At 33.3% G+C, this 27,018-nt stretch overlaps 4 protein-coding genes and 1 long non-coding RNA gene across 7 annotated transcripts in view; 1 reads left to right on the top strand and 4 right to left on the bottom strand.

Moving 5' to 3' along the window:
- Nucleotides 1–27,018, top strand: part of LOC135837358 (uncharacterized) — a 294,134-nt gene that overhangs the window by 178,968 nt on the left and 88,148 nt on the right. For all 3 annotated transcript variants that reach the window (XR_010557172.1, XR_010557173.1, XR_010557174.1), the window contains 2 exons: nt 2,003–2,081; nt 7,428–7,494. This is a non-coding gene — a long non-coding RNA (uncharacterized LOC135837358). The remainder of the gene's footprint in view (nt 1–2,002; nt 2,082–7,427; nt 7,495–27,018) is intronic.
- LOC135837352 (UDP-glycosyltransferase UGT5-like) lies at nt 522–4,071 on the bottom strand. Its single transcript, XM_065352595.1, has 5 exons — nt 3,729–4,071; nt 2,131–2,934; nt 1,241–1,466; nt 938–1,157; nt 522–845 (listed from the first exon to the last, which is right to left on the bottom strand). The coding sequence occupies exons 1-5, from the start codon at nt 3,741–3,743 to the stop codon at nt 548–550; spliced, it is 1,563 nt and encodes a 520-aa protein (XP_065208667.1). The 5' UTR covers nt 3,744–4,071; the 3' UTR covers nt 522–547.
- On the bottom strand, nt 6,307–8,693 carry LOC135837353 (UDP-glycosyltransferase UGT5-like). The gene is made up of 5 exons (XM_065352596.1): nt 8,455–8,693; nt 7,537–8,337; nt 7,124–7,349; nt 6,812–7,031; nt 6,307–6,712 (listed from the first exon to the last, which is right to left on the bottom strand). The coding sequence occupies exons 1-5, from the start codon at nt 8,464–8,466 to the stop codon at nt 6,412–6,414; spliced, it is 1,560 nt and encodes a 519-aa protein (XP_065208668.1). The 5' UTR covers nt 8,467–8,693; the 3' UTR covers nt 6,307–6,411.
- LOC135837343 (uncharacterized) lies at nt 12,491–17,002 on the bottom strand. Its single transcript, XM_065352578.1, has 2 exons — nt 16,531–17,002; nt 12,491–14,203 (listed from the first exon to the last, which is right to left on the bottom strand). The coding sequence occupies exon 2, from the start codon at nt 14,165–14,167 to the stop codon at nt 13,019–13,021; it is 1,149 nt and encodes a 382-aa protein (XP_065208650.1). The 5' UTR covers nt 14,168–14,203; nt 16,531–17,002; the 3' UTR covers nt 12,491–13,018.
- LOC135837342 (uncharacterized) lies at nt 20,794–25,243 on the bottom strand. Its single transcript, XM_065352577.1, has 2 exons — nt 24,900–25,243; nt 20,794–22,811 (listed from the first exon to the last, which is right to left on the bottom strand). The coding sequence occupies exon 2, from the start codon at nt 22,662–22,664 to the stop codon at nt 21,429–21,431; it is 1,236 nt and encodes a 411-aa protein (XP_065208649.1). The 5' UTR covers nt 22,665–22,811; nt 24,900–25,243; the 3' UTR covers nt 20,794–21,428.

Below are 27,018 nucleotides of genomic sequence, written 5' to 3'. Positions count from 1 at the left end.
AGGTACCTATTATTTTCTGCCTATAATTTGATGCTTTTTGCTAAAATTTCCAGTTTTTCTTTTCGCCAAAAATTGTCAAAAATTCTCGATTTTTTGTCAAAAAAAAAAATCCAAAAGGATTTATTTAAAAAAGCAAGGCTCGTTTTTTTTTTTTTAAATACCAAAAATTGGTGTTTTCTTTAGAACTGTAAAAATCCTTATTTTCTTGCCTAAAATGGTCCAAAAGTCTACGTTTTTATCAAAAAATTTCAATGTAGTTCAACTTTTTGAATTGAAAAACCAGAACATTTCATTCGAAAAACTTTGGTTTTTTTGCTCTGTTTTGAGAAGCAAACACAAAGATTTTTCTGTTCATCACAGGCTCTAGCGCAGGCCCGTGGCAAACTGTCCGTTTTGCCTCCTTTCTCGATACCTACTCTTATAATTTTATCAGATCCGCAGACTGTATGTAATAAGTCTTGATGTTTTGTATGTTAAAGCGTATAAAGATGATTTTAAAAAAGTAAAATGAAAACAACAAGTATAAAAAAATGCGAAAATATTTTCTTCAGTATGTTTTTGTTTTCTTCATCACAGATTTCTTTCTCAACATATTACCAAGTATTGATACTAATTTTTTCAATATGAAATAAATAATACAACTTATCACAATAAATACCACAGACAGGAATAATATCACATCCAGTAATAAATATTGATGAAATGGCAACTTTGCTCCTGCTGGTTTCAAATGCGAAACGTGTTTATGTCTCAATACGTAATCCACCCAATAGAGCAGAGTATTTTGAGGACTTTGCGGTCTATCTCTGAAAATATTCGATAATTTCTCGATATTATCTCGATACCTGAAAAGATATGCACCAATATTAGTGAATAAGGAGATTGACCTAATTTGCAAAATAAAAAATTCGATATGCAAGATCAATTTTCGAGTTACTTTTTATTTTCGATAACATCTTCAATACTTGATTGTAAATATTCTTGCTCGAAAGTACGCCAGTCCAAAGTTACTGCAACCTGTAGATTTTCTAAAATGGCTGCATTTGTAAATTGATCGTATATGACCGGGAACGCCAATATGGGTACGCCAAAGTAGATAGCTTCATATGTGCTAAATATCCCACAATGTGATATGAACAAAATGACCTTCGGATGGGCTGAAACAAAAAATTGGATATTTCTTCATAAATTATCACAGTTATTGATACGTTTGCTTCAGAATTTTTTTCACCATCCTTACCGAGAATATCTTTTTGAGGTAGCCATTTTTTGACGAGAATATTTTTCGAAGCCTTTGGTATTGTTTCTGGTTTATCGTGTCTCCAGATGACCCTGTAGGGCAATTTTTGTAAAATTTGCACAAAAGAGTCTTGTATGTGTTTTGGAAGTCCGCTGAATTTCGTCACGGATCCCAAGCTCAAGTAAATTACTCCTTCTGTAGAGCTTTCAATGAAGGTTTGAATTTCCTGGAACAGTTTTTGTATGATTATATTTTTATGTTTTCGTTATTTTATGGTTGTGTCTCTGTTATATTATTATGGTTCCGTTTCCGTTATGTGATAGTCATGTTTCCATTTTGTGATATTCTGTTGTTTTGTTATGATGTGATGAGTTTTTTCTCAAGGTAACTTTTCTGAAATAATCAATATTGAATTTTCAAAAATTCGGTAGAACTAGAAGTGGATAAATTAATTTGGGCAGCTCAAATTTTGGTTATGGAGGTTTCAGACCATGATGTTTCCAAAAATCGCAGTCTCGTTCAAATTTAAAGCGCGCACCTTGAATAGTTTCCTTGATTTTTGTATGAATCTGAATCAGTCTGTATTTTGTTCTACTTTGCTCAGCTTAATATTTTCAAAATTATTCTCAATACCTAATCTATTTTGAACCTGTTTCTCCATTTTTATGCTTTCATATTTGTACGATCTCGTCTTATAAGTACTTGAATTTTCATTTCTGTTTTGAATTAATTCGACAAATAATGATATATTTGTGTTTTTAGAACTTTCCAAATCAGACCAAAAATGAAGCAACAAATCGAGCAGGATTTCAATGGAATCTACGTATTATCGAGTACCTAAGTAAGTTAGTAAACGAACTCAATTCAAGTACCTATATTTATGTACATACTTTTGGCAACAGCGAGGGCTTTCCAATATGGATTCCAGCAATGTCCACAGTACCTGGAGCCGTTGGCTTCGGCAAAAAACAAAAATGACTGTTGGAAAAAACCAGCGAAACTCGATCGTAATATATTTCTTGAATTGGGGGACTTTTGAAATACTTGTTAGCAAAAATATCCGCTTCTCGAATATAATACCAGTTAATGAGCAAATTCAACAAGTAATCCTTGGTGTTTTGTAAACGTTGGAAAAAATCCATTCGCGAGGAAAATCCACTGAGAGCACTAGGCACGTAGGATGGGTTCACAGGATTACCCATTAAACCATCCAAGTCAGGGAATAAGAAATTTCCGGAATTCACTCCGATTATCGGCACCTGAAATTTAGCCAACAGCGGTAAAAAGCATTCCCCGTTTTCTGTCTCCCACAGAATTAAATCTACTCTGGTGTTGTTTAGCATTTCAACCACTTTAGCATTTCGATAAATGTTTTCGCAATTAGATCTTTGGATTTGGTAGGTGAATTTTCTGTTTTCGTAGGTACCAATATAGGCTTCGTCTGCTAGAAATTGGTCCGAAAATTCGAAAAAATCGTCATGTACGTCCAGATCGGTGTAGTTGGCGAAATTCTCGGTCAGTTGGAACGGGCTTAAGGCGATAAGTTCGTGATGGTTATGCAGCAGAATTTTGCTGATTGCTTGATGCATCGAAGCTGCGCTCTTGCATCCGATACTGTAAAGGTATAAGATTTTGGCTGAGTGAGCAATCTGAATGAGAAATGCAGATGCGATGTAGAGCAAAACAAATGCAATCTGGAATAAAAATACAAGGGAAATATTATTTTCAGCATGGTAGATACAATGATTCTTCGCGTATGATTGGTTTTTGAGGAGTGAATGGTCATTTTTGTTATTAATGATAATGAATGATGAATGATTTTCATCAGAGTTTGTTTTTTAAGAACTCAATCATCTGGTGAAATTTTTTGACATTACAGCTTTCAAAAACCTGCTGAAGGCTCCAAAATAATTGTTAAAAACGATTCAATACCATTTCTAATCGAGTTGATGAGTCAAAAATAGGACACATACCAAATTTCAGTGTTCTATAGGTGAATTTGGTAAAATTTTGATTTTTTTCACTTTTAACACAAATTTGATTTTTAAAAATTCACCAAAAATGGAAAAATGCGCTTTAGTTCTTGAAATTTTGACTTGTCGTGTATTTTTGCACGCTCTTATTTGAATTTAGCAATGCATGATTTAAATTTTTATTTCGCTATAGTCAAGATACCTTGCTTCTTGGGTAGTGGGTACGATACCTACACCTAGATATCTACGTTAAGCTACAAAATTGAAGCACTGATATTTTATTATTGAAAATTTATGGTTGGATTTGGAAAAGCCATGAAATTCATTCCTTAGAAAGATGCAATTTAATATGTATTACTAATTTCAGTTATTTATTATACGAGTATAAAAATTATCAAGTGATTTTTCACTCGAGTGACGTAGTTATATATATGACATTAAAATAAATAAAGTTGATCGTAAATTTACGCTAACTATTTTTTATGATCAAATTAATAATATGATGGATAAGTTACCTTCAGCGAAATCATATTATGTGGTGATTCGTCTTCAAAATTTCAATTAGTGAGAAAACCAGCTCACATGTAACACTTTTTATCGAATTTTATCACAAGTTCAACTTATCGGTAAACCTACACCTACTCCTACATAGGTACTTGATACATAAATATATGGGTATGTGTTTAACGCAAAATCTGATAAATGTGAGAGAAGAAGGTATGTACCTACCTACGTATAAAGCAGGTAAAAATGTGTTTTTTTTTTGTTGTTTTTTGGGGGGATTTTATGTTACAATTTCTGTAGTCCCAATGATGTGATTTAGTTTCTACTGACGGTCTTATATCAAGGCACCATGTTGCTGTAATGTGCGAATTACGTACATTCATTAAAAAATTGCTTCTCTACTTGTTCAAAACGTACCATTTGTGAACACATATTTTATCTTAAGCTCAGCGTGTGATAATTTTCAACGACAAATGCATAATCCAAATTATAAGCATCAATATCGCTATCAAAGAATACAATTACGTCGAGTAATGAATACTGATAAAATGGCAACATTGATCCGGCTGGTGTTAAATATGAAACATTCTTGTGTATAAAAACGTGATCTGCCCAATAAATAATTAATGCTCGAGGAATTACTTTAAGTATCTATGTACTGTCTTTGAAAATATTAGATAATGGAAAAAAACGTATAGGTAGTAGGTACCCGGGGAAAAAAGTTCAAACTTGGCCATACATGATCATGTATGACGACTTCATACATGATCATACTAAAAAATTGTCCCCCACATGCTCATGTATGGATCATTTGTATGAAATTGCATGTTTTATATCATACCTACATTTTATTCTATAATCTAGAAAAGTGTCTATAATCTGGAAAAATGTCTGAAATTCATTTATCCACATTTGTCTTGCATTCTTAGCACATCTTATGTACTTATACCATTCAGCAAATCATCCCATATATTTTATACTGACAATATTTTTATTATAAAAATTCATACATTCTCGAATTCAAAGTATGATCATACATGTTCATGTTAAAAAAAATCCCCGCATTTACACATGATCATGGTTACACTAAATCATACTTGATCATACATGATCATATATGACATGTATGATCATGTGGGGGACAATTTTGTAACATGAGCATGTATGGAAACTTCGGTTTATGTATGATCATGTATGCTCGAGTTCATCCACCATACATGATCATGTATGGCCAAGTTTGAACTTTTTTCCCCGGGTAGGTACTATATCGCCAGATACTTTAATCGATAATCGCCAAAGCTTCAGACCTTACGATTGAGTGGTTCTTGAGTGTATGAATTCACGTGTAATTTTTTCATTCATCTTGAAGAAAAAAATGTTGATGATATCAAGAAGTGAATTATTTGCGAACGTAGATATATGTACATGGGTACATTTTTTTGGTTCTTTTTCAATTGACTTGAGTAAATTTTCAGCTTCACGCGGTTTCTTAGTCTACTTTTCTGCCAAAAATAGCAAAAATTTCACCTTTCACCAAAATTTCCAAATAGTCTCGTTTCTTGCTATAAAAAAAATCGTCACATTTTCCCAAAAAATACCAAAAAAGTATTGACTTTTTATCCTAAAAAATTACCAAAAAATCTCGGTTTTTTGGGTTAAAAATATACCAGAATTTTTAATTTTTTAACCGAAAAGTTGGCCAGAAAAATACTACCGTTTTCAACAAACACTGCAAAAAAGTATTTACTATTTTTTGGAGCCAAATTACCAAAAAGGTGTGCTTTTTGCCAAAATTTCCAGTTTTTCTTTTCGCCAAAAATTGTCAAAAATTTTCGATTTTTTGTAAAAAAAAAATCCAAAAAGGTTTGATTTTTTTCAAAGTCTGTCCGAAAATGTTGCTATTACCAAAAATTCTAGCTAAATTGCAAATTAGAAAAATCTCAATTTTTGAAAATGTTGCAAAAATTTCATTTCTATAATAATTTCCAAAAAGTCTTGCTTTTTGCAGAAATTGTCAATAAAGTAGGTATTGCCATTTGCCAAAAATTGTGAAAATTCCTTGCTTTTTACAAAATGACTCGGTATTTTTGTAAAAAAGCAAGAAGGCCTTACTTTTTTCAAAAATTGTCCAAAAATCTCGCTTTGTTGTCATAAAATGCCCGAAAATCGTTCCTTTCGACCATTAAAATTGACAGGCTCGGTTTTTTTTCTTTTTATACATACCACCAAAAATTGGAGTTTTCTTCAGAACTGCAAAAATCCTTAGTTTTCTGCCAAAAATTGTCCAAAAGTCTCGGTTTTTCATCAAAAAATGTCAAAATAGTTCAATTTTTGAAATAAAAAATCAGAACATTTTTTTTGTATTAGTACTACTCTGATTTCTTGCTCTATTTTGAGGAGCAAACAAAAACGGTTTTCCCTCATCTCTTGATGGGCTCTCCATAAAGCGCAAGCCGAAGACAAACTGCACCATTGGCTCCCCGCTTCACGATGCTCTTATGAACTTATCACATCCACAGACCATAATAAGTCTTGATGTTTTGTACGTTGAAGCGTATAAAGATGACTTCAAAAACTCTACAACACGTGAAAGGTTGATATGACCAAATTTTTTAATTAAAAATTAGTACCTATGGTTACAAAAAAAAAAGTGAAATAAGCACAACCGGTACAAAAACATGCACTAAATTCTCTTCACGATGTTTTGGTTTTCTTCAACACAGATTTCTTTGTCAACATTTTAACAAATATCGATGCTATTTTTTTCAAAATTAAATAAATAATACAACTTATCAAAACAAATACCACAGACAAGAATAAAATCACATCCAGTAACAAATATTGATGAAATGGTAACTTGGCTCCGGCTGGTTTCAAAATATGCGAAACATCTTTATGTCTCAATACGTAATCCACCCAATAGAGCAGGGTATCTTGAGGACTTTGCGGTCTATCTCTGAAAATATTTGATAATTCCTTGATATTCTCTCGATACCTGAAAAAATATGCACCAATTATTAGCAAACGTTGATTGACCTAATTTGCAATATAAAACATTCGATAAGTATACATGATCAATTTTCGAGTTACTTACTTGTTATTTTTTATAACTTCTTCAATACTCGATTGTAAATATTCTTGCTTGAAATTGCGCCAGTCTAAAGTTACTGCGACTCGTAGATTTTCTAAAATGGCTGCATTTGTAAATTGATCGTATAAAACAGGAAACGCCAATATGGGTACACCAAAGTAGATAGCTTCGTTTGTACTGAATATTCCACAATGTGATATAAACAAAATGACCTTTGGATGGGCTGCAAAAAATAATAAATTGGTAGTTTTTTCACTAATTATTACGATTAACTTTTTCTTCCTTTGAAAAATTTTGCACTATGCTTGTCCTTACCGAGAATCTCTTTCTGAGGGAGCCATTTTTTGACGAGGATATTTTTCGAAGTATTCGGAATTGTTTCTGGTTTATCGTGTCTCCAGATGACCCTGTATGGCAATTTTTGTAAAATTTGCACAAAAGAGTCTTGTATGTGTTTTGGAAGTCCGCTGAATTTCGTCACGGATCCCAAGCTCAAGTAAATGACTCCTTCTGCAGAGCTTTCGATGAAGGTTTCAATTTCCTGGAACATTTTTTTGTGTTTGTAATAGTTTTATTTCTGTTTTAAATTAATTCGATGATTTGATATTTGTGTTTTCAGAACCCTTAAAATCCGATCACAAATGAAGGATTGAATTAGGCCAGATTTCAATAAGACCTGTTAATGGGTAAGTGAAAGTAAACGTAGGTATTTTTAAATACTCATATACTTTTGGCAATGGTTTCGGCTTTCCAATATGGATTCCGGCAATATCCACTGTAGCAGGAGCCGTTGGTTTCGGTAATAAACCGTAATGAGCGTTAGAAAAAACCAGCGAAACTCGATCGTATATTTCTCGAACCGGTGCACTTTTAAAATACTTGCCAGCAAAGGCATCCGCTTCTTGGGTATAGTACCAGTTGATCAGCAAATGCAGCACGTAATCCTTGGTATTTAGCAACCTTTGAAAAAAATCCATTCGTGAAGAAAATCCACTCAAAGGAGTAGGCACATAGGATGGGTTCACAGGATTACCCAAGAAACCATCCTGATCTGGGAATAAAAAATTCCCCGCAGCTACTCCGATTATTGGCACTTGAAATTTATTCAACAATGGTAAAAAACATTCCCCATTATCTGCCTCCCAAAATATTAAATCTATTCGAGTGTTTTTCAAAGTTTCGATCACTTTGGTATTTCGATAGATGTTTTCGCAATTGGAGATTTGGATTTGGTAGCCGAGTTTTCTATTAATGTAGGTGCCAGTTTGTGTATCGTCTGCTGAATATTGATCCGAAAATTGGTAAAGATCGTCGTATACTGCCAGATCGGTGTAGTTGGAGAAATTCTCGTCTAGTGGAAATGGACTTATGGCGATGAGCTCGTGATGGTTATTCAGTAGAATTTTGCTGATTGATTGGTGCATCGATGCTGTGCTTTTGCATCCGTAGCTGTAAAGGTATAAGATTTTGGCCGAGTTGACGTTCTGTATGAGGAACGAAGATGAGATGGAGAGTAAAATGAGGGGAATCTGGAATAAAAATGCGAGGGGAATTATTTTTAATTTTCGAAATTTGATGCGTGCTAAAAAAAATTGAGCGCATGAATAGAAATATTGGTGCGATTTAATGTCATTAATTATACTTACCACTAACGCCATTTTCCACTAATGAGTAGTATCAGCACATCAAATGAAAACTGGTTAAAAAATTGCACTGTGTGGGTGAATTACTTACCTACTGTTTCACACACAAAAAAAAGTGGCATTTAATCGCGAAAAATAAGCAAAACAGTACAGTACGATATGCTGCTAAAGGTAATCAAATACATATTTTATTTTTCTATTTCTATACATTTCCTTATCACGAGTTCAATGTGTAGACTACTTTGATAAATCTTTTGAGAAATACATCGTTGTATTCTAGTATTTTATCAGTGGATGTGAATGTATATTGTAACACAACGAAACATAAACATCAATTTTTGAACGAATTTTTATTCTTTTTTTTCACCAGAGTGAACCAGTAGGTACAAATATTTTCTTTAATTCAACTAATCGGTAGATACATATTTTTTGGTCATTCTGTAGCCTCCAGCGATTTTTCAATTTTCTCCAAAAAATTCAAATCACTTTGGAAAGGCAAAAAAAGAAAATTTAAGGATAAATTATGACTGGTTGGTGCTTATAGTGCACTTTTTCAACCGTTTAGGAAGTCACAGCAACATTTCAGGAGTGCCAATTGAAAATTGAATTTTTGACCAATTTGTAAATTTTAGAAGATGTAAAAAATCTAGTTTTCGTTGTTTCTTTCAAAAAATTCTCACTTTTTCTCAAAAAATTCCAAAAACTATCAACTTTTTTTCTAAAACTTAGTCAAAAGTCCCGCTTTTGGTCGAAAAAAAAAATTCCAAAAAGTCATACTTTCCAAAAAAAGTCCTCCGTTTTCAAAAAAGACTTTGAAAAAGTATTTACCATTTGTTTGCCAATACTTAATTGCCAAAATTTTGTGATTTTTTTCTAAAATTGTGAGTCTTTATTTTTGCCAAAAAAGTTTTTCTTTTTTCACAAAATTGTCCAAAAGTCTTCATCATTGGCAGAAATGCTATTATCTTTGGAACTTTGTGGCCTATCTTTAAAGTTTTAAAGATAGGTACTCTACAATTTTTTGATATTTTCTCGATACCTGAAAACGTAAATAGCAGATTTTAATCCAACCAAAAAATTTTTAAATAAAAAAATTTGTATTTCCCATGTTCTGGTGCACGTTGAGTGTTTCGATAAATGGGTCATTTCGATAGAGGTTTTCACAATTGGAGTGTTGAATTTGGTAGCTTCGTTTTCGACTGATATAGGTATCGGTTTTGACATCTTGTATGGTGAATTTATCTGAGAACTGGAAGAAACCTTCGTGCATGCCTAGATCAGTGTAATTGGCGAGGTTCTTGTCTAAAGGGAGTGTACTAATGGCGATGATTTCTGGATGATTGTCGATGAGGATTTTACTGATAGCTTGTTGGAGTGAAGCTGTGCTTTTGCATCTGATACTCGAGAAGTGTAGGATTTTTACTAAGATTGTGTGTTTGATGTACAGCGAGTACGAGATGAAATGCAGTACGATTATTATCTGAAATAAAAGTATGAGTAGAATTTTTTTAAATATAAGGTATGATTTGGATCTTGGAGGGGATTAACGTTGTGTGGAAATTCTCGAATTTTGAAGTAAGTAGTACATACTGATTTACACAGATTGAAATATTACTTACTTTGGAAATTTTCATTTTGGATCAAGCAGGTATTTTTCTTCTAGGTAGATATTGTTAATAAATAGGTAGGTCTTCTGAACTTTACACTGGCTCAGGTAGAAAATACTTCATGAATACGTTCAAAGTACAGAAATGTGTCGCCATTATTGAAACATCCATTTCTAACTTCAACGTCTTCTAAATTTCTAAATACAATGAATACTAACTCTTGTCATCACAATCAAGCTTGCCGTTTTTAAACTAGGCAAATGTTTCAAACGTCTCGTAAAGAAGATTTTATAAAAATTATTTCTTATCAGTGGATATGACGACACTTTGTTATTGTAAAGTGTATTTTACTGCGTGTGAGATAGAAATTAGGGAATTACCTACATATACGCATTTACTTGCTAATTTATATACTTACCAAAAAATTTATTACTTTCGTTTGTGAACTTAGATTACGGTAATTCCCTTCAGCAACTAAACAACAGAGATGCAAATATCAGGTACTTGGGTAAACTTAGGCAAAATAATGAAATTTTTATCACTGTAATTCATCTAGGTACTGATTTAATAATTTTGTATGTTTTTTCAACTCGTACTGCTCTCTAGGAATTTTTGAAAACTCCATCTTTTTTTCAAATTTTCATATCTTCAAAACTGGGGAAAAATCAAGCAAGAGTAGGTACCTATGCTTACGATAGGAACTCTCGAGGTGGTCAACTCCAATTTAAAAAGGGTCGAAGATCTTGGAAAGAGTATGGTGTGAACTCTTATAAACTAAATTTCAGCTATAGGTACTCAGTTGATTTATAGATTTTTTGAGCATTCAAAATTAGCCATTTTCGACGATTTACATAGGTCTGCTTGAATAAAAAAAGTCGGTAGACTTATTTGGTGAAAATGATGGAAATTAGTCCTGAAACTAATATCAACTCCCCCCGAACCACATTTCACCCTTTTTTTGGCCATTCTGGAGCCTCCAACGTGATTTTCGATTTCTCCAGAATTTTAAAATTATTTCAGAGGGCGTGGAAATGAATTTGGGCGACTAAAGATCGAATCGTGGTTTATCCTCGACCTGTTTAAAGTGTTAATTATTCTCATTTCGGTCGATTTCCAAGCGCACACCTCGAGTGCGTATTTTGAGCAGCATAAGTAGGTATTTGTTGAAAAAAAAATTCAAAAAATCAAAAATTTTATGTTCGTTGGGAAATTTTTAAAAGTTGCACGAATGACTGTATTTTCCTCTTTCACCTTAAACCAAGATGGAGCCTCCGGCAAGATTTTCGATTTGTTCATGAATTTTGAAATTTTTCTAGCAGGCTTGGAAATCAATTCGGACGGCTAAAAATTATCGAGCTGTGGCTTATCCTTGAACTTTTTGAAGGGTTATTTATCCTCATTTGGATCTATTATTGCTGGAAACAGACCAACATGTATAGGCCCTTTAAAAAGCTATAAACCACATGCTGAATTTTTAGCTTCCTTAGTAGTTGATTAAGCCTTCTTGAGCTATTTAAAAGTTCTTGAGGAAAAAAATCGCACTGATGGCTTCAGAATGGTAAGAAATAATGAAATTCGGTTCGAAGTATGTATAAAATATGATATTAGTTTCAGGAGATGAGGTGAAAAGGGACAGCGAATGGTACGAAAAATTGAGATTTGTTTTTCGAACACATTAGGTACATTTTTAGCATAACCATTTCCCATTTCATTTCTTTATTGAATGTGGAAGGGGGCGGGTGATGTCGACTGTGGTTTTATCCTGCTGTTATTTGCAATTTACGTGAGAAATTTAAAAGTTTTAGATTTTTGTTAGAAAACTCGAAGGGAACGATTTTCATTACTTTATGTACAAAAAGCATTGCAAGTATTTTGATTTAGAAAAACTGAATTTCAATTCACATGAGGGTGTTCAACTTCTCAAAATTGAGTTTCAAGTGAAAATCATAACAAATAACTAAATTGGTACTTACCTTTTTAAGATCTTTGAAGGAGCTCACTTTGAGATAATTTTGATTTCTGCATTTTGTATTATTGTACCTATTGTTTTACAAGTTGATGATGTACGTGCGTTTTCTAAATGAAAATTGAATAATTTATGCTCAAGCTGTGAATTATTCTTCCAAAATAATTTTCCCTTGTCATCGACGATCTTACTTTGATAAAAATTTCTTGTAGTTTTTTTAAGTGAAAATTTTGAATTCCAGACTCAAAAAATCAAGTTTAAAAATTAAAAAAAAATCAAAATGCAGTTTCACTACTGAAAATAATTTAATTACTTATTCATTTGAGAAATTTTTTTGGGGGAAAGTCCTACTTATTAGTAGGTTTTCAACGCTTACGAAAATGATAGATCTTTGAACCTTTTCATGCAAAGTGGTGTAATCGCTATCTACCTCGTTACTAAATCGTGTGGAAAAAGCAAAAGTTGATTAAAATGTAATATTAAACTCTAATTTACTTCCTCAAGTCATTGTTTAATTACATAGAAATTATATGAAATACTTAATAATAATAATAAAATAAAAAAAAAAGAAACGTCTTCAAAAGTTTACCTTATGCTACCCATATAACTGCTCCTTCTCGCCTGAAAGAAATTTTGATTCTAAAATGTTAATTCTAACAATTTTAAAAATGAAAAATATAAACATCTATAATGTAAAACAAAAGCAAAAAAATCAATGAAAAAATACAAAAAACAAAAACTCGAGTGAAAAAATAGAAAAAAAATATCATCCTTAAACAGGTGAAAAAGGAACATACGATAGGTATAGTCATGCCATCAGTCTCGAATAAAAACACTAGATGAACTTCAAAAACTAAAAACAAACTTCATCAAAAACAATTGAAAAATTGAAAAAGAAACTATAAGTAAATGAGTACTTCAAAACGATATTAACATATCTAGATAACGTCCAATGAACACACGTTTTTTTCACCATCAGCATCACTTGTTTCATTCATAGATATTGTTCACGTATCTGTTCGTAACATGATGAAAAGCTTATTGTATAATATTCATCATCCCTTTCGAAATCGCAAACTTCTTCTATTATGTCGTCGACGGTAGCATCATCTTTGAGATTTTTAAAGACAGATCGAAATTCTGGTAACTTGGCGGCCATTTTCGTCATCACCCAGTTCGGATCAGCGTTTGGATTATATTGAAACCGGCGTAGCCAGAACGCTACAAATTCGGAAGCCTTTAGCTCTTGTCCCAAAGACTCGTTCGCGAACATGTTTAAATCACTATTGTAGACAATTGGCTTGCTAAATTTAGTAATAAATGCAACCGCGGTCAATCGAAACGATTCGTTACAATTTACACGTCCCTTGAAACTCTCTGTCTCGAAATCTTCGCCATGCAATAAGTCCATAAACGCTTGGTTCAACATCCAGTTATTTTCACACCAGGGTTTTATTCTGAATACAAATTCTTTCAAGAATTCTTCGGGCATACGATAATCTGAACTGCCAATCCAAGGCTTGACTTTGGCAAAAGCGAACATATCGGGCGTGAGTCTATAAAAATCTTCAGGTTCGACGTTCTTTTTTCTAAACTTGGGTTCTTTGATGATAATCAGAGATCTTGATTTTGGAATATTAAACGTCAGCTTAGCTTCGGTCGCATCCGAAATACGTTTATTTAAAGAGAAACTTCGATGCTGGAACTCGAGCATTGATTCGTAAACGTCACCGTGGGTTTCAACTTTGGATTCGTCATCTGATCTACGATCAGGGTCTCCGTCTCCGAGTGCGTTCGCGAAAGCTTTCGCGATTTGTACCCCCATTGTTTCGCCCCAAATTCGACATACTTCGTATAATGTGCTTGGTGTAACAATATTTGAAGAACTGCGATCTGATTCAGCTTCATCGGTGGATTTCTTCTGTTGTTGTTCGGCGATATCTCGGTCCGGTCTGGTCATTGTGCTTAAACTTAGTGTAACGTTTGAAGAGCTTGGACTAGACGTAGCTGTAAGTTGGCTAGAACTGGAAGGTCTGCGATCAGATTTAGTTTCATCGGCGGCTTCTTTCTGTTGTTTTTTCAGCCTTTTGAGCTCTTCAGAGTCCCTCCGAAGCTGTTCGATCTCTTCCAGTGTTAGATCCATAATTACGAAAAATGTAGATTCTTCGAGATCGTGATACTGTAAAAGGAGAAAATTCTAATAATAATAATCGGAGTAAATTCATTACATAATTTATGTAACAAAAACTTCAAATTTTCAAAATGTCACGAGCCCAATTTTTTTTACAGGTTAGTACGAGCACTTTCCTTACTCCGAATATGGCTACGTTGATTTAGGGAGACATTAAAGTGAGTCAAATTTTTGCAAAAAATTCAAGTATTTCCATGCCTTTTTTTTTTAGAATTTTTGAAGGATTTTGAGGGCAATTGGGTCATAATTTTTTTCTAGATTTTTGAAAAAGGCATCATACGACTTATCAAAATTTGTTAAAATCTTGGTGGATAATCGAATATTTCCACCAAAACTTTTTTGAGCATTTTTGAAGAACCCAAGCTTGTGCCATGATTTCGTGGATTTTTGAAAAAGAAGTCATTGGACCTATCAAAATGGGTTAAAATTTCAGCCGAGAATAAAAAATCCTCGTCATTTTTTTTGTATACAATTTTGAAAAATTTATTCTAATAATAATTTCAATTCATTAAATAATTTAAAACAAAAGCTTCAATTTTGCATACGATGTAAACCGTAAAAATCTGCTATCCAAGTGACAACGTGAGTAGAAAAAAGTTCATATTCGTACTCAGCGACCTTAAAAACATAGCATTCGATATATCTCACGATTTTTCAAAATTTTTCAAAATTTTGACCCCTTTTTTGTGACACAGAGGGACATTGAAGGATTGGACCCAAAAAATAAGTTTATATTCGTACTCAGCGATCTCGAAAACATACTATTCGATATATCACACGACTTTTCACGATTTTTCAAAATGTTGACCCCCCCTTTTTGGGTCACACAGTGGACCACAGACCCTCCTGAAACGGCGATAATTAGAATTTGACCCTCATTGATGTGTAATATGTTGAATGATATGTTTTCTAGGTCGCAGAATTCGAATCTGAAGTTATTTTTTTTGTGGTGGTGGGGGTGAGGCGTGGGGAGGGGGAAATTTCAAATTTTGCTTATATCGTGTAATATATCGATTGATATGTTTTTGAGGCCACAGAGTTCGAATCTGGAGTTATTTTTTTGGTAGGGGTGGAAGTGAGGGGCGGGGAGGTGAAAAATTTGTTCGAAGTTTTGGCAGTGTTTTATAAATCAGAACACATTTTGGAACAAAACTTATATAATCGTGCAATATCGTGTAGTGCTTTAAAATTTTTAAGTAAAGTCAACTATTTCCATCAAAACTTTTTTTGAGCATTTTTGTAGAATTTTGAGCCTAAGCTCGTGCCATGATTTCCTGGATTTTTGAAGAAGGGGTCACGCAACCTATCAAAATACGTTAAAATTTCGGCTGAGAATCAAAAATCCTCATCAATTTTTTTTGTAAAATTTAGAAGAATTCTGAGTTTAGGAAATTTTGGAACACATCGACGGTTGGCTGAACTGAAAGCTGCGGAGAAGAAGCTGACGAAGAAAATTTTAACCATTTTTTAAAATTACGAATTAGTATTTCGAATATAGGTGAAGGTACCTACTTACCTACTTATTCATTTCCTTTTTTTTGGTCTCCAAATTATTGAAAATTTTATTAATTTTAAACAAGATTTCAAAGCATTGTAAACGCATGATTTTCTCGTACAATTTCAACCTACTTTGATAGGCATATGTATGTATCCCTTCTCCGATAGTTTCCAAAAATAAACCAAGTATAAAGCTAAAATTTAGGGAGGGGGATGCTCAATAAGAGTTTTGATCGACGTTTTCAATTTTCGGTCAAAATTTTAACCCATTTAGATGAATTGCATGACGTCTTTTTCAAAAATCCTAGTATCATGAGCATGACCCCATTTTCCCATTTTTGACTCAAAATCCTTCAAAACTGCTCAAAAAACATTTATTTAGGAAAATTTGAATAATTCCTCGTGAAATGCTGACCCATTTTTATCGGTCGCATGACGTCTTTTTCAAAAATCCTCGAGCTCAAAATTCTTCAAAAATGCTGAAAAAATATTTTTTGTGAAAATAGGTACCTACTCGAGTTTCTCGCGAAATATTCGCAAATTTTGAGAAAATTCATGACCGAATTTTTAGTCTGAAATTTTTCAAAAATGCTGAAAAAACCGTATTGTCAAAATTCTCGCGAAATACATATTAACCCATTTTGATACTTAAGTCGATTTACATGTAAAGAGCGATTAGAGATCTTTGCAAGGATCGAAAACCAAAAGTTGAGTATCACGTTATTGAAAAAATAGCCAATTTTGTTACTCTATAATCACATAGATACCTATGTTAATAATATTTAAAATCATAATAAATTCAAACAAACGTTCGTTACCTTAAACAATGCAAAAAGTCCAGCTCCAGATAAATTGAAGTTCCTTCGAATATAATCACAAACGCAGCGCGAAATTTCTTCCTTTTTTAATACATATTATTTATTCGAATTAATTATACGCGAAATATGTTGATTTAAATTATTCGAACTAACCGGAAAGGATATGAAAATACGAATGCACAAATCTAGTTGGATATATTGGATAGTTAAATAATGAATGATCATAAATCGTAAGTGAACCAGTTAGTTGTTGTAAAATTTATTTTGGTGCAGCGCGCTCTTTGGCAAATCAAGTAAAAAGCAAACAGGCCTACCTATAATTTTTTTCACCATCAATCGCAAAAAGATAAAAATTCACTGAAAGATGATGTGCTTTTATAAGAGAACGAATAACTAAGCTAATGCAAATATGTATATTGTATATCTGTAAATCTATTATACTTACGCTTGACTATATGAAGCCAAACAATCGATCTCTAACGAAATTTTATCTTTTCACGTGTGATCCGCTTTACAAGATAAACTCGATGAAAAATCTATTGTATCCGTAGGTCTAGGTAGTATAGGTAGTATGTACCTATGTATGTATGTACTATGCCTTTTAATAACCAGCAGAAAGTTGCACTAAAACCTCTCCCAACTGTGGCTTGAAAATATTTTCCTAGTAGAGAGATTCGTATGAATGCTTTTGGTACTTCGTAGCGTATCTAGTATCTAACATCGGCCAGAGGGTAATCTTAACTTTTTCTCAGCTTATTTGAGATCCCCGAAAAATTTTGAAATTAAATTTTGAAGCACGACAATCCAAAACTTGATTTTTCAATAGGTACATTAGGTCTCGAATGACTTCAAAGAAACGCTACTTCAATGGGCTCCGGTTTCCAGAAACTTACAGTACTTTTATTTTAAGTTTTTCCCCTTTGTAGCCTTCGTTTAAAGACAAAATACTCATTAAAAAATTTCAAAAACTTTAAAATTGATGTACCACTGTTCATAGTGAATCATTTATTATCATTAGATAAAAAAAATAAAAACATTTTGTTTTGATTTTTCAGGGAAATTAGTGGTTTAATGAACCATAGCGTGGAAAAATAAGGGTTGAATCGAAGTTTCAACATTTTTTTCATCATCTTCTCTCGTTTCTAACGTATTTTTTTCAAATCGCGTAATTAAATTCTCGAATATTTCAAATTGGTAGTTCGATATTGATCGTGATCATTATTCAAAAGTTTATCAATTTTCTGGAATTTACGCCGGAGGTGTTCATGAAAAAATGGCTCAAATTGCATCATTCTATTTTTAGTCCAGTCATTTTAGCAAAATTTTTAGTCGAACCTCAAAAAAATTAGGGGCAAGCTGAATTTCACATTATTTGTTCAGATTGGTCTCTAAAACAACTCATCAAAAGTTGCACCCCCTAACTTGACCGCTACCCCCGCAAAAGGTCATTAACCTTTGCCGATACAGGTTTTTCAGCTGTATCGCCAAAATGAAGGGTCCGAGAGGAAAAATGTTCGAAAAAAATTGTTCTACGCTAAATTTCCTATCAGCATGACAAGTCCAGCTTTTCCCAAAATGGCGATTTCACCCTTACTGAGGAGGGGGTAATGTTGTCAATTTTATGAAAATTGTATTAAAAAATGAAAACCGGCAATTTAAAATGTGAACTCGATTCACGGTAGACTCAAAAATATTTTGACCAAAGTTGCACCCTGCAACTTGTCTGCTACCCCCGCGAAAGGTCATTGACCTTTGTCAATCTACGTTTTTCGGCTATATCGCCGAAATGAAGGGTCGGAGGGAAAAAAGTGATTGAACTAAAATTATTCTACGTCAAATTTCCTATAAGCATGACCAGTTCAGTTGAAATATACTTTTCGATTTTTGGTGAATTTTCGAAAATCAAGTTTAGGCCAAAAATGAGAAAAAAATCAAAATTTTACCAAATTGAGCTGTAAAGCTGAAATTTGGGACAAACCTTATTTTCGATCTGCCAAATCGATTGGAAACAATTTCAAACCGTTTTGAGCAGTTCTGGAGCCTCCAAAACATTTTTGAAACTTGAAATTTCCACAAAATTTCATCAAATGAAGTTAGAATGCGGAAATTCACGCTGCAATCCAATTTAAACACGCTATTAAATCAACTGATGGTGGGTTTGAGTCAATTTGTGGCCACCAGCGACTTTTTGGAAATTACTGGAACCTCCAGTAAATTTTTGAAACGTTTATAGAGTAAATTTTTGCTTTCCAACTGCCTTTAATGAAATTTTAAGTTTCTAAAATCTGTTGAAGGCTCTAGTCATTTTCAAAAGGACGCTTGAGGCTCCAAAATAACTTGAACCAACTTGCAGTTGACTTGATAGCATATTGAAATTGGAGTACACAGCCAATTTTGGATTTCCAACTCTGTTTGGTAAATTTTTATGGAAATTTCGAGCATTGAAATATCTGCTGGGGGCTCCAGTAATTTCCAAAAAGTCGCTGGATGCTCCGAAACTACTTGAAATGTACTTACAGTCGACTCCCTAGCGTATTGAAATTAGTTTACAGAATACATTTTAGCTTTCTAAGTGGTTATAATAAAATTTTATGGAAATTTCAAGTTTCAAAAATCTACTGAAGGCTCCAATAATTTTCAAAGTCGACTTAATAGCGTGTTTAAATTGGATTGCAGCGTGAATTTCCGCATTCTAACTTCATTTGATGAAATTTTGTGGAAATTTCAAGTTTCAAAAATGTTCTGGAGGCTCCACAACTGCTCAAAACGGTTTGAAATTGTTTCCAATCGATTTGGCAGGTCGAAAATAAGGTTTGTCCCAAATTTCAGCTTTACAGCTCAATTTGGTAAAATTTTGATTTTTTTTCTCATTTTTGGCCTAAACTTGATTTTCAAAAATTCACCAAAAATCGAAAAGTATATTTCAACTGAACTGGTCATGCTTATAGGAAATTTAGCGTAGAACAATTTTCTTCGAACATTTTTCCTCTCGGACCCTTCATTTTGTCGATACAGCCGAAAAACCTGTATCGGCAAAGGTTAATGACCTCTTGCGGGGGTAGCGGTCAAGTTGGGGGTTGCAACTTTTGATGAGTTGTTTTAGAGACCAATCTGAACAAATAATGTGAAATTCAGCTTGCCCCTAATTTTTTTGAGGTTCGACTAAAAATTTTGCTAAAATGACTGGACTAAAATAATATCAGGTTAAGCAGTCTGTTTTAGTTCATTTTGTACAAGTTGTTGAAATTTTTGATCTTTTCATTATTGCAATAGGGTCATTCCACGTCAATTAGACCAAGAAGTGGTAGGGGGGTTCGGCGAATTTTTTGAAATTTGAAGGGATGACCAATGGCGCAAATCGCAGCCCTCTAGCCCATTTTTAAAGACAGCCAGAGGGTGTCAAAGTTTTCAGTGAACCTAAAATATCATCCATTTCAGCAGTGGATTACTCGATAACCGCGATACCCACCAAAATGGAATTTTTTCCCATAGTTAGGGGTTTTGAAAGGCTTTTTAGTGATATCATAAAAATCAGTGTTGCTACTTTTTTTCGTACAAAAAATTAGCTCATAAAGTTTCAAAACGTTGTTTTTACATACATCGTTCTGACTTTCAAAAATTCTGAAAAAAACTATTATGGACAACTTTTCATGCTGAACAACATAATATTAAAAAATATGGATGGAATTATTTCGTAAAGTCGATTTAAAAAGGTAGAAAGTTTGCGAGAAAATGTGATCTTTTAATGTAAAACATGAAAAAAAGTTTTGACTGGTAAAGTTGACCCATTTGACCGCTATTCTTACGTATCCGTTGAAAAAGTTGAAAACACCCTTTCACTAGATAAAAATGAACTCTTTTAAAAAAATCAAAATTCGAAAAAATTCCATTTTCAATTCCAATCATGAAAAAAAGTTAAAACTCACTTATTCAGTCATCCCTTCAAAACGTTTTTCAACAGGAAAAATTTCGAAAAAAATCGTCGACCCCTTTTACCATTTCTTGGTCGGATTGACGTGGAATGACCTGAATAAAAAATTGTAAAAAATCAGAAAGCTCACCACAGAAGGTTCAATTATTCATTTGAAAATAAACATTTTTTGGAAAAATTTGTTCTACTTTTTGGTGAGTTTTCAACGCTTAAGAAAATGGTAGATTTTTGAAGATTTTCATGCGAAGTGGTGTATCGCTATCTACCTCGTTATACTTACTAAATCGTGTGGAAAAATTGAAAGTTAATTAAAACGTAAAATTAAACTCCAATTGATTTCCGCAAGTCATTTTTTAATTACATAGAAATGATGTGAAACAATAATCTAATAATAATTCATTGCCAAGTCAAGTACAAAAATTTAACAAAAAAAGGGCTAAGCAAACAAACTACAGGGTGTAACGTAGGTATAAAGGAAACAAAAAAATGAAAAAAGAAACGCCTTCAAAATTTCACCTCTCGCCTGAAAGAAATTTTGATTCCAAAATTTTAATTCTAACAATTTTTTTAAAATGAAAAATATAAACATCTACATATGTAAAACAAAAGCGAAAAAATCAATGAAAAAATACAAAGAACAAAAACACGAGTGAAAAAATAGAAAAAAAACTATCATCCTTTTTTTTGTGTTAATAATTACAAGATTATTACACCCGTAAAGTTGTGGGGGGGGGGGTAGCTTTGGTTTGAGAGGTTTGGTATTTCTTATTGGGGGGATGAATTTTTGTTTCAGAGGATTCGTCAGGGATGAAGAGGTGAAAAGGGAACATACGATAGGTAGTCATCAGTCTCAAATATAAACACAAAGATATGACATAGGTAATCTTCAAAAACTAAACACAAACTTCATCAAAAACAATAATGAGTATTTCGAAACGATATTAACATAAATAGATACATAATGTGTCTAATGAACTCGCGTTTTTTTACCATCACCTGTTTCATTCATAGGTAGGTATTGTTCACGCATCTGTTCATAACATGATGAAAAGCTTACTGTATATCCTTGTTCCGATTCCTCGTCCCTTTCAAATTCGCGAACTTCTTCTATTATGTCGTCAACTGTAGCATTATCTTTCAGATTTTTAAAGACAGATCGAAATTCTGGCAACTTTGCGGCCATTTTCGTCATCACCCAGTTCGGATCAGCGTTTGGATTATATTGTAACCGGCGTAGCCAGAACGCCACAAAGTCGGAAGCCCTTTGCTCTTGTCCCAAAGACTCGTTCGCGAATATGTGTAAATCACTACTGTAGACAATTGACTTGCTAAATTTAGTAATAAATGCAACCGCAGTCAATCGAAACGATTCGTTGCAATTTACATGTTGCTTGAAACTCTCTGTCTCGAAATCTTCGCCATGCAATAAGTCGACAAACGCTTGATTCAACATCCAGTTATTTTCACACCAGGGTTTTATTTTGAATACAAACTCTTTCAAGAACTCTTCGGGCATACGGTAATCTGAACTGCCAATCCAAGGTTTGATCTTGGCGAAAACGAACATATCGGGCGTGAGTCTATACAAATCTTCAGGCTCGACGTTCCTTTTTCTAAATTTAGGTTCTTTGATGATAATCAGAGATCGCGAGTTTGGAATGTTGAACGTAAGCTTAGCTTCGCTCGCATCCGAAATACGTTTATTTAAAGAGAAACTTCGATGCTGGAACTCGAGCATTGGTTCGTAAACGTAGATTTTAACTTTTGATTCATTATCTGATCTACTCCTACGATCCTGTTCTCTGAATGCGTTCGTGATAGCTTTCGCGATTTGTGCTCCTATTGTTTCGCCCAAAATTCGACATATTTCGTAGAACGTGCTTGGAATAATAATATTGGAAGAATTCGGATTAGACTTAGCTATAGCTTGGCTGAAACTGGAAGAACTGTGATCAGATTTAGCTATGTACCCGGCTTCTTTCTGTTGTTGCTCGGCGATATCTCGATCCAGCCTTGTGCTTACGCTCAGTGTAACAACGTTCGAAGAACTGGGACCAGACTTATGAGCTGTAACTTGGCTGAAACTGGAAGAACTGCGATCGAATTTAGCTTCATCGGCGGCTTCTTTCTGTTGTTTTTTCAGTCTTTTGAGCTCTTCGGAGTCCCTCCGAAGCTGTTCGATCTGTGCTAGTGTTAGATCCATGTTTCCAAAAATTGTAGATTTTTTAAGATCGTAGTAAATTGCGCTCAGATCGCTGTCGGAATTGGTGATGAATCAAATGTGTTGTCTACGGGTGGATTTGGCTGAAGGAAGGTGATGGGAAATCCAATCCTTGGGTAATATCTTCACCTGTAGGAAAAAATCGATGTTCTAGTTAAACTACATAGTAAACGAAAAAATTATAATGATACTTAAATTCAATTCACTAAATAATTTATAACAAAAGCTTAAAGTTTGCTTACGACGCAAACCGTGAAAATCTCTATCCAAGTGACAACGTGACTAGAAAAAAGTTCATATTCGTACTCAGCGACCTCGAAAACATACCATTCGATGTATCACTCAACTTTTCACGGTTTTTCAAAATTTTGAACCCTTTTTTTGGGGCACAGAGGAACATTGAGGGATTGGACCCAAAAAATAAGTTTATATTCGTACTCAGCGACCTTGAAAACATACCCCATTCGATATATCACACGACTTTTTACGATTTTTCAAAATGTTGACCCCTTTTTGGGTCACACGTGGGCCACAGACCCCCAAAAACGGCGATAATTAGGATTCGACCCTCATTTATGTCATGCTGTGTAATATATCGATTGGTATGTTTTTGAGGTCGTAGAATTCGAATATGGAGTTATTTTTTTTTGTAGTGGTGGGGGTTGAGGCGTGGGGAGGGGGAAAATTTCAAATTGTGGTTATATTATCGTGTGATATGTCGATTTAAATGTTTTCGAGGCCGCAGAGTTCGAACCTGGAGTTATTTTTTTCGTAGGGGAGGAAGTGAGGGGCGGGGAGGTAAAAATAATTGTTAAACTTGTTCAAATTTGGCAGTGTTTTTTATAAAATTAGAACACATTTCGGAACAAAACTTATATAAACGTGCAATATCGTGTGTTTTCTTCTGCATAGGGATGTGTATTTTGGAGTGGTGTATACTATGTATGTTTTAGCGATGTTTTGCCTAAAAGTGCCTATTTGCTTTGCAGGTTCATTTTTCTATTAAAAATACCTACATCAATTTTCTTCACAATTGCAGTGAAACGTGATAAACTCGACTCAATTTAGATTGAATAATTACATCATTTGAGATATAAAATGAATATTTCAAATCAACGATACCAATGACCTCAAAAACATTTTAAGACCAATTGGGTTTATGATTTTTTTTTAAATTTTTGAAAAATTTACGTCATACGGTCTATCAAAATTGGTTAAAATTTTGACGTATAGTCAACTATTTCCATCACAACTTTTTTTGAGCATTTTTGTAGAATTTTGAGCCCAAGCTCGTGCCATGATTTCTTGGATTTTTGAAAAAAAGGTCACGCATTCTATCAAAATGCGTTAAAATTTCGGCTGAGAATCAAAAATCCTTATCAATTTCTCGTGTAAAATTTAGAAGTATTTTGAGTCCAGGAAATTTTTATTTTTTAACTCGTTAGCATTTTCAAAAATGTTGTATGTAGTACGAATATACTCTGGTACTTCCTGTGCTTATTTATTTCATTGTTTTTTTGTCTCCAAGGTATTGAAACATAATATTATTAATTTTTAATAAGATTTCAAAGCATTTTAATCACTTGATCTTCTCGTTTAGTTTCAACCTACTTTCATAGACTATGTATACCTATCCCTTCTTCGAAATTTAAGAAAAATTTGAGTAATTTCTCGTGAAATTTTGACCAATTTTTATCAGTCGTATGGCGTTTTTTTCAAAAATCGAGGAAATCAGACATAATTTCGAGCTCAAAATTCTCTTAAATGCTCAAAAAATATTTTTTGTGAATATATTCGAGTTTCTCGTGAAATACGTAGGTAATACATATTAATTAATCCATTTTAAAAGATTGCATCACACTTTTTTCAAAAATTCGAAAAATCACAAACGAATTTTTAGACCAAAAATTCTTCAAAAATGCTAAAAAAATATTTTTGTGAACATTCTCGCGAAATACCTTATTACGATAATCCATTTCTTATAGATCTTACGATGGTGTTTTCAATAAGTAGGTAGAGGTACCTAATGAAAAAAAAACACGATTTACGCGTAAAGAGCTCGATTAGGGATCTTTGTAAGGATCGAAAACCGAACATTGGGCACTGGGCATGACGTTATTGGGAAACAGTCAATTTGATTACTTACTCTATAATCATCATATTAGTATGTTTATTATCTATTTGAAATCATAATAAATTTAAACAAACGTTCGTTACCTTAAAACAACGCCAAGACACAAGATGAATTGAAGTCTGAATATTATCACTAACGCGGCGCGAAATTTCTTTCTTTTAATGTTTATTCGAATTAAGTATAACTATACACGAAATAAGTTGATTTAAATCATTCGAACTAACCGGAAAGGATACGAATGCACGAATCGAGTTGGATATTGGATAGATAATGAATTAATAAAATGATCAAAATAATATGTACCTAAGTGAATCGTTGTTGTTGCAAAAATTATTTTGGCGTAGCGCGCTATTTGGCGAATCAACTAAAAAGCAAATAGGCCTAAAAGTACCTATACATGTTCCATTACCAATGACAGAATGATGAAAAATTACTGAGAGATGATGTGATCTTACAAGAGAACGAATATACGTACCTACCTACGTATCGAGGTATTTATTCCAAAAATAGAACGAATTTTCGATAAATATAGCACATCGTTCTATGTAAGTAAGCTAAATAAATTTACTTTTGTACACACCTCTTATGTACATACGCTTGTGCTTGACTATATGAAACCTCAAACAAAATTTCATCATTCATCTCACATGCGGTGGTTCTTTTGTGAATAAGAATAACGAGGGTTTTTTTTCTTCAATTACATAGGTATTTGAATTCTGAAATCTTGCAGAATTTTAAAAATCGAGTTGGGTTTTTGAAGCCTGCATAAAAATGATCAAAACGTATTATTCGTGTATTTTTCATCATCGATTAGCCCTTGCTCAATTTTTTCTCGTGTTGCAGATTTAAAAAGAATAAAAATTACGCTGTTCTTATCTCTGGGATCATGATCGAGCTTCGAAAATAAAAAAAATTAATTAGCCTATTGATCTGATCGAAAATCGATTTAGTAACTTCAAAAATCAAATTCATTTCTGATTTTCGATTTCATATAAATGATCGAACCTGCTCGAAATTATTTTTATGTACGAGTACATTTTGTTTCGTTTATCTTTGTTTTTATTTAAGACCAAAATTGACAAAAATTGCGTTATTCTTCTCATTATCGAGTGATCTTTTAAAAATTGATTTTTGAATTTCTTCAAAGATGATTGAGAAGTCTTATTTCTTTGAAATTTTGATTGAATATTGTTGGGCACCTCTAAAAAAAAATGCTGGACCCGAATGAATTTTCCCCACCCCACCCCACTCCCTAACCCATAACTTTTTTTGACGAAAAAATGTTTTTTTCAGGGGGAAAATCATACTTTAACGAGTTTTGAAAGACAAATGTTGATTCCACCCAAAATAATTAGAAGAGTAGTGTGTTTCCCAACGTGATTTTTTTCAAATTTTTTGCCCCCCCCCGCTCCAGAGGAGAGATATTGACCGAAGAAAATTCCAAACCACTATATTATTTTCATACCTATTTCCAGCACTCAAATTTTTTTCCTTCTAAAAATACGTTTAGATGATTTCTATTTTTGGAAATTTTTTCAAATTTTTTCGTCGAGTAAGTAGGTCATTTTTAAAAATTTAACAAAAAAACTCTCAAAAATGTGTTTGTTTAAAACTGCATTCTTTATGTTTTCAAAGTTTTCAGAAGTAATATTTTTATGATAGGTCAAGTACCTACTTATTTCAACATTTCGTCTTTTTTTTCGCTACTTTTTTCGGAAAAACCTTCCTCTTTCCTCCATCGCCCCTCGCATACCTCTTATTGTTTTGAATGAAAAATTCTGATTCCACCTAAAAATATATAGAAAAGACAAGTCTCACCACGTGAATTTTTTCAAAATGTTTTGCCCTCCCCCCTCTCAAAATGTTTTTTTTGGGGGGGGGTCATGGCACGGTCAAAAACCGCTACTTCCGGTTATGTAATTCTAAACTTTTGTTTACGTAGGCCTCTAAAAACAGCACAAAGTGATAAAAGTTCTTGAAAACCTCATTTTGGGCCCATAGGCACCCCCTCTCCCAATTTCGGGGCAAAAGAAGATAGGGAATATGGGTACCGTTATCATATGAAGTGAACCCACTGAACACGAATATGAAGTTAGATTTACATTTGGGGAAGGAGTTGCCCTAAAATTGAGTTTTTCGTGAAAAATGCCTTAATTTATAATGTACATTAGGTACCTATAGTGCTATTCACTCCCTTCCAAC

Source organism: Planococcus citri, chromosome 2, assembly GCF_950023065.1.
Source record: "Planococcus citri chromosome 2, ihPlaCitr1.1, whole genome shotgun sequence".
Taxonomy (NCBI): domain Eukaryota; kingdom Metazoa; phylum Arthropoda; class Insecta; order Hemiptera; family Pseudococcidae; genus Planococcus; species Planococcus citri.
Note: the sequence above shows the minus strand (reverse complement) of the source record. Positions and strands in the feature narration are given on the sequence as shown.

Excerpts from the sequence above, each read along its gene's own strand:
- LOC135837352 (XM_065352595.1), bottom strand. Across the intron at positions 1,158-1,240 it reads ACCTCAAAAAGATATTCTCG|CCCATCCGAAGGTCATTTTG; the intron begins GTAAGGATGGTG and ends TTTTTGTTTCAG. Across the intron at positions 846-937 it reads GATGTTATCGAAAATAAAAA|GTATCGAGATAATATCGAGA; the intron begins GTAACTCGAAAA and ends ATATCTTTTCAG.
- LOC135837353 (XM_065352596.1), bottom strand. Across the intron at positions 7,350-7,536 it reads AGCCGAAACCATTGCCAAAA|GAAATTGAAACCTTCATCGA; the intron begins GTATATGAGTAT and ends AAAATGTTCCAG. Across the intron at positions 6,713-6,811 it reads GAAGTTATAAAAAATAACAA|GTATCGAGAGAATATCAAGG; the intron begins GTAAGTAACTCG and ends ATATTTTTTCAG.
- LOC135837343 (XM_065352578.1), bottom strand. The coding sequence starts at position 14,167 with ATGGATCTAACACTGGAAGAGATCGAACAGCTTCGGAGGGACTCTGAA.
- LOC135837342 (XM_065352577.1), bottom strand. The coding sequence starts at position 22,664 with ATGGATCTAACACTAGCACAGATCGAACAGCTTCGGAGGGACTCCGAA.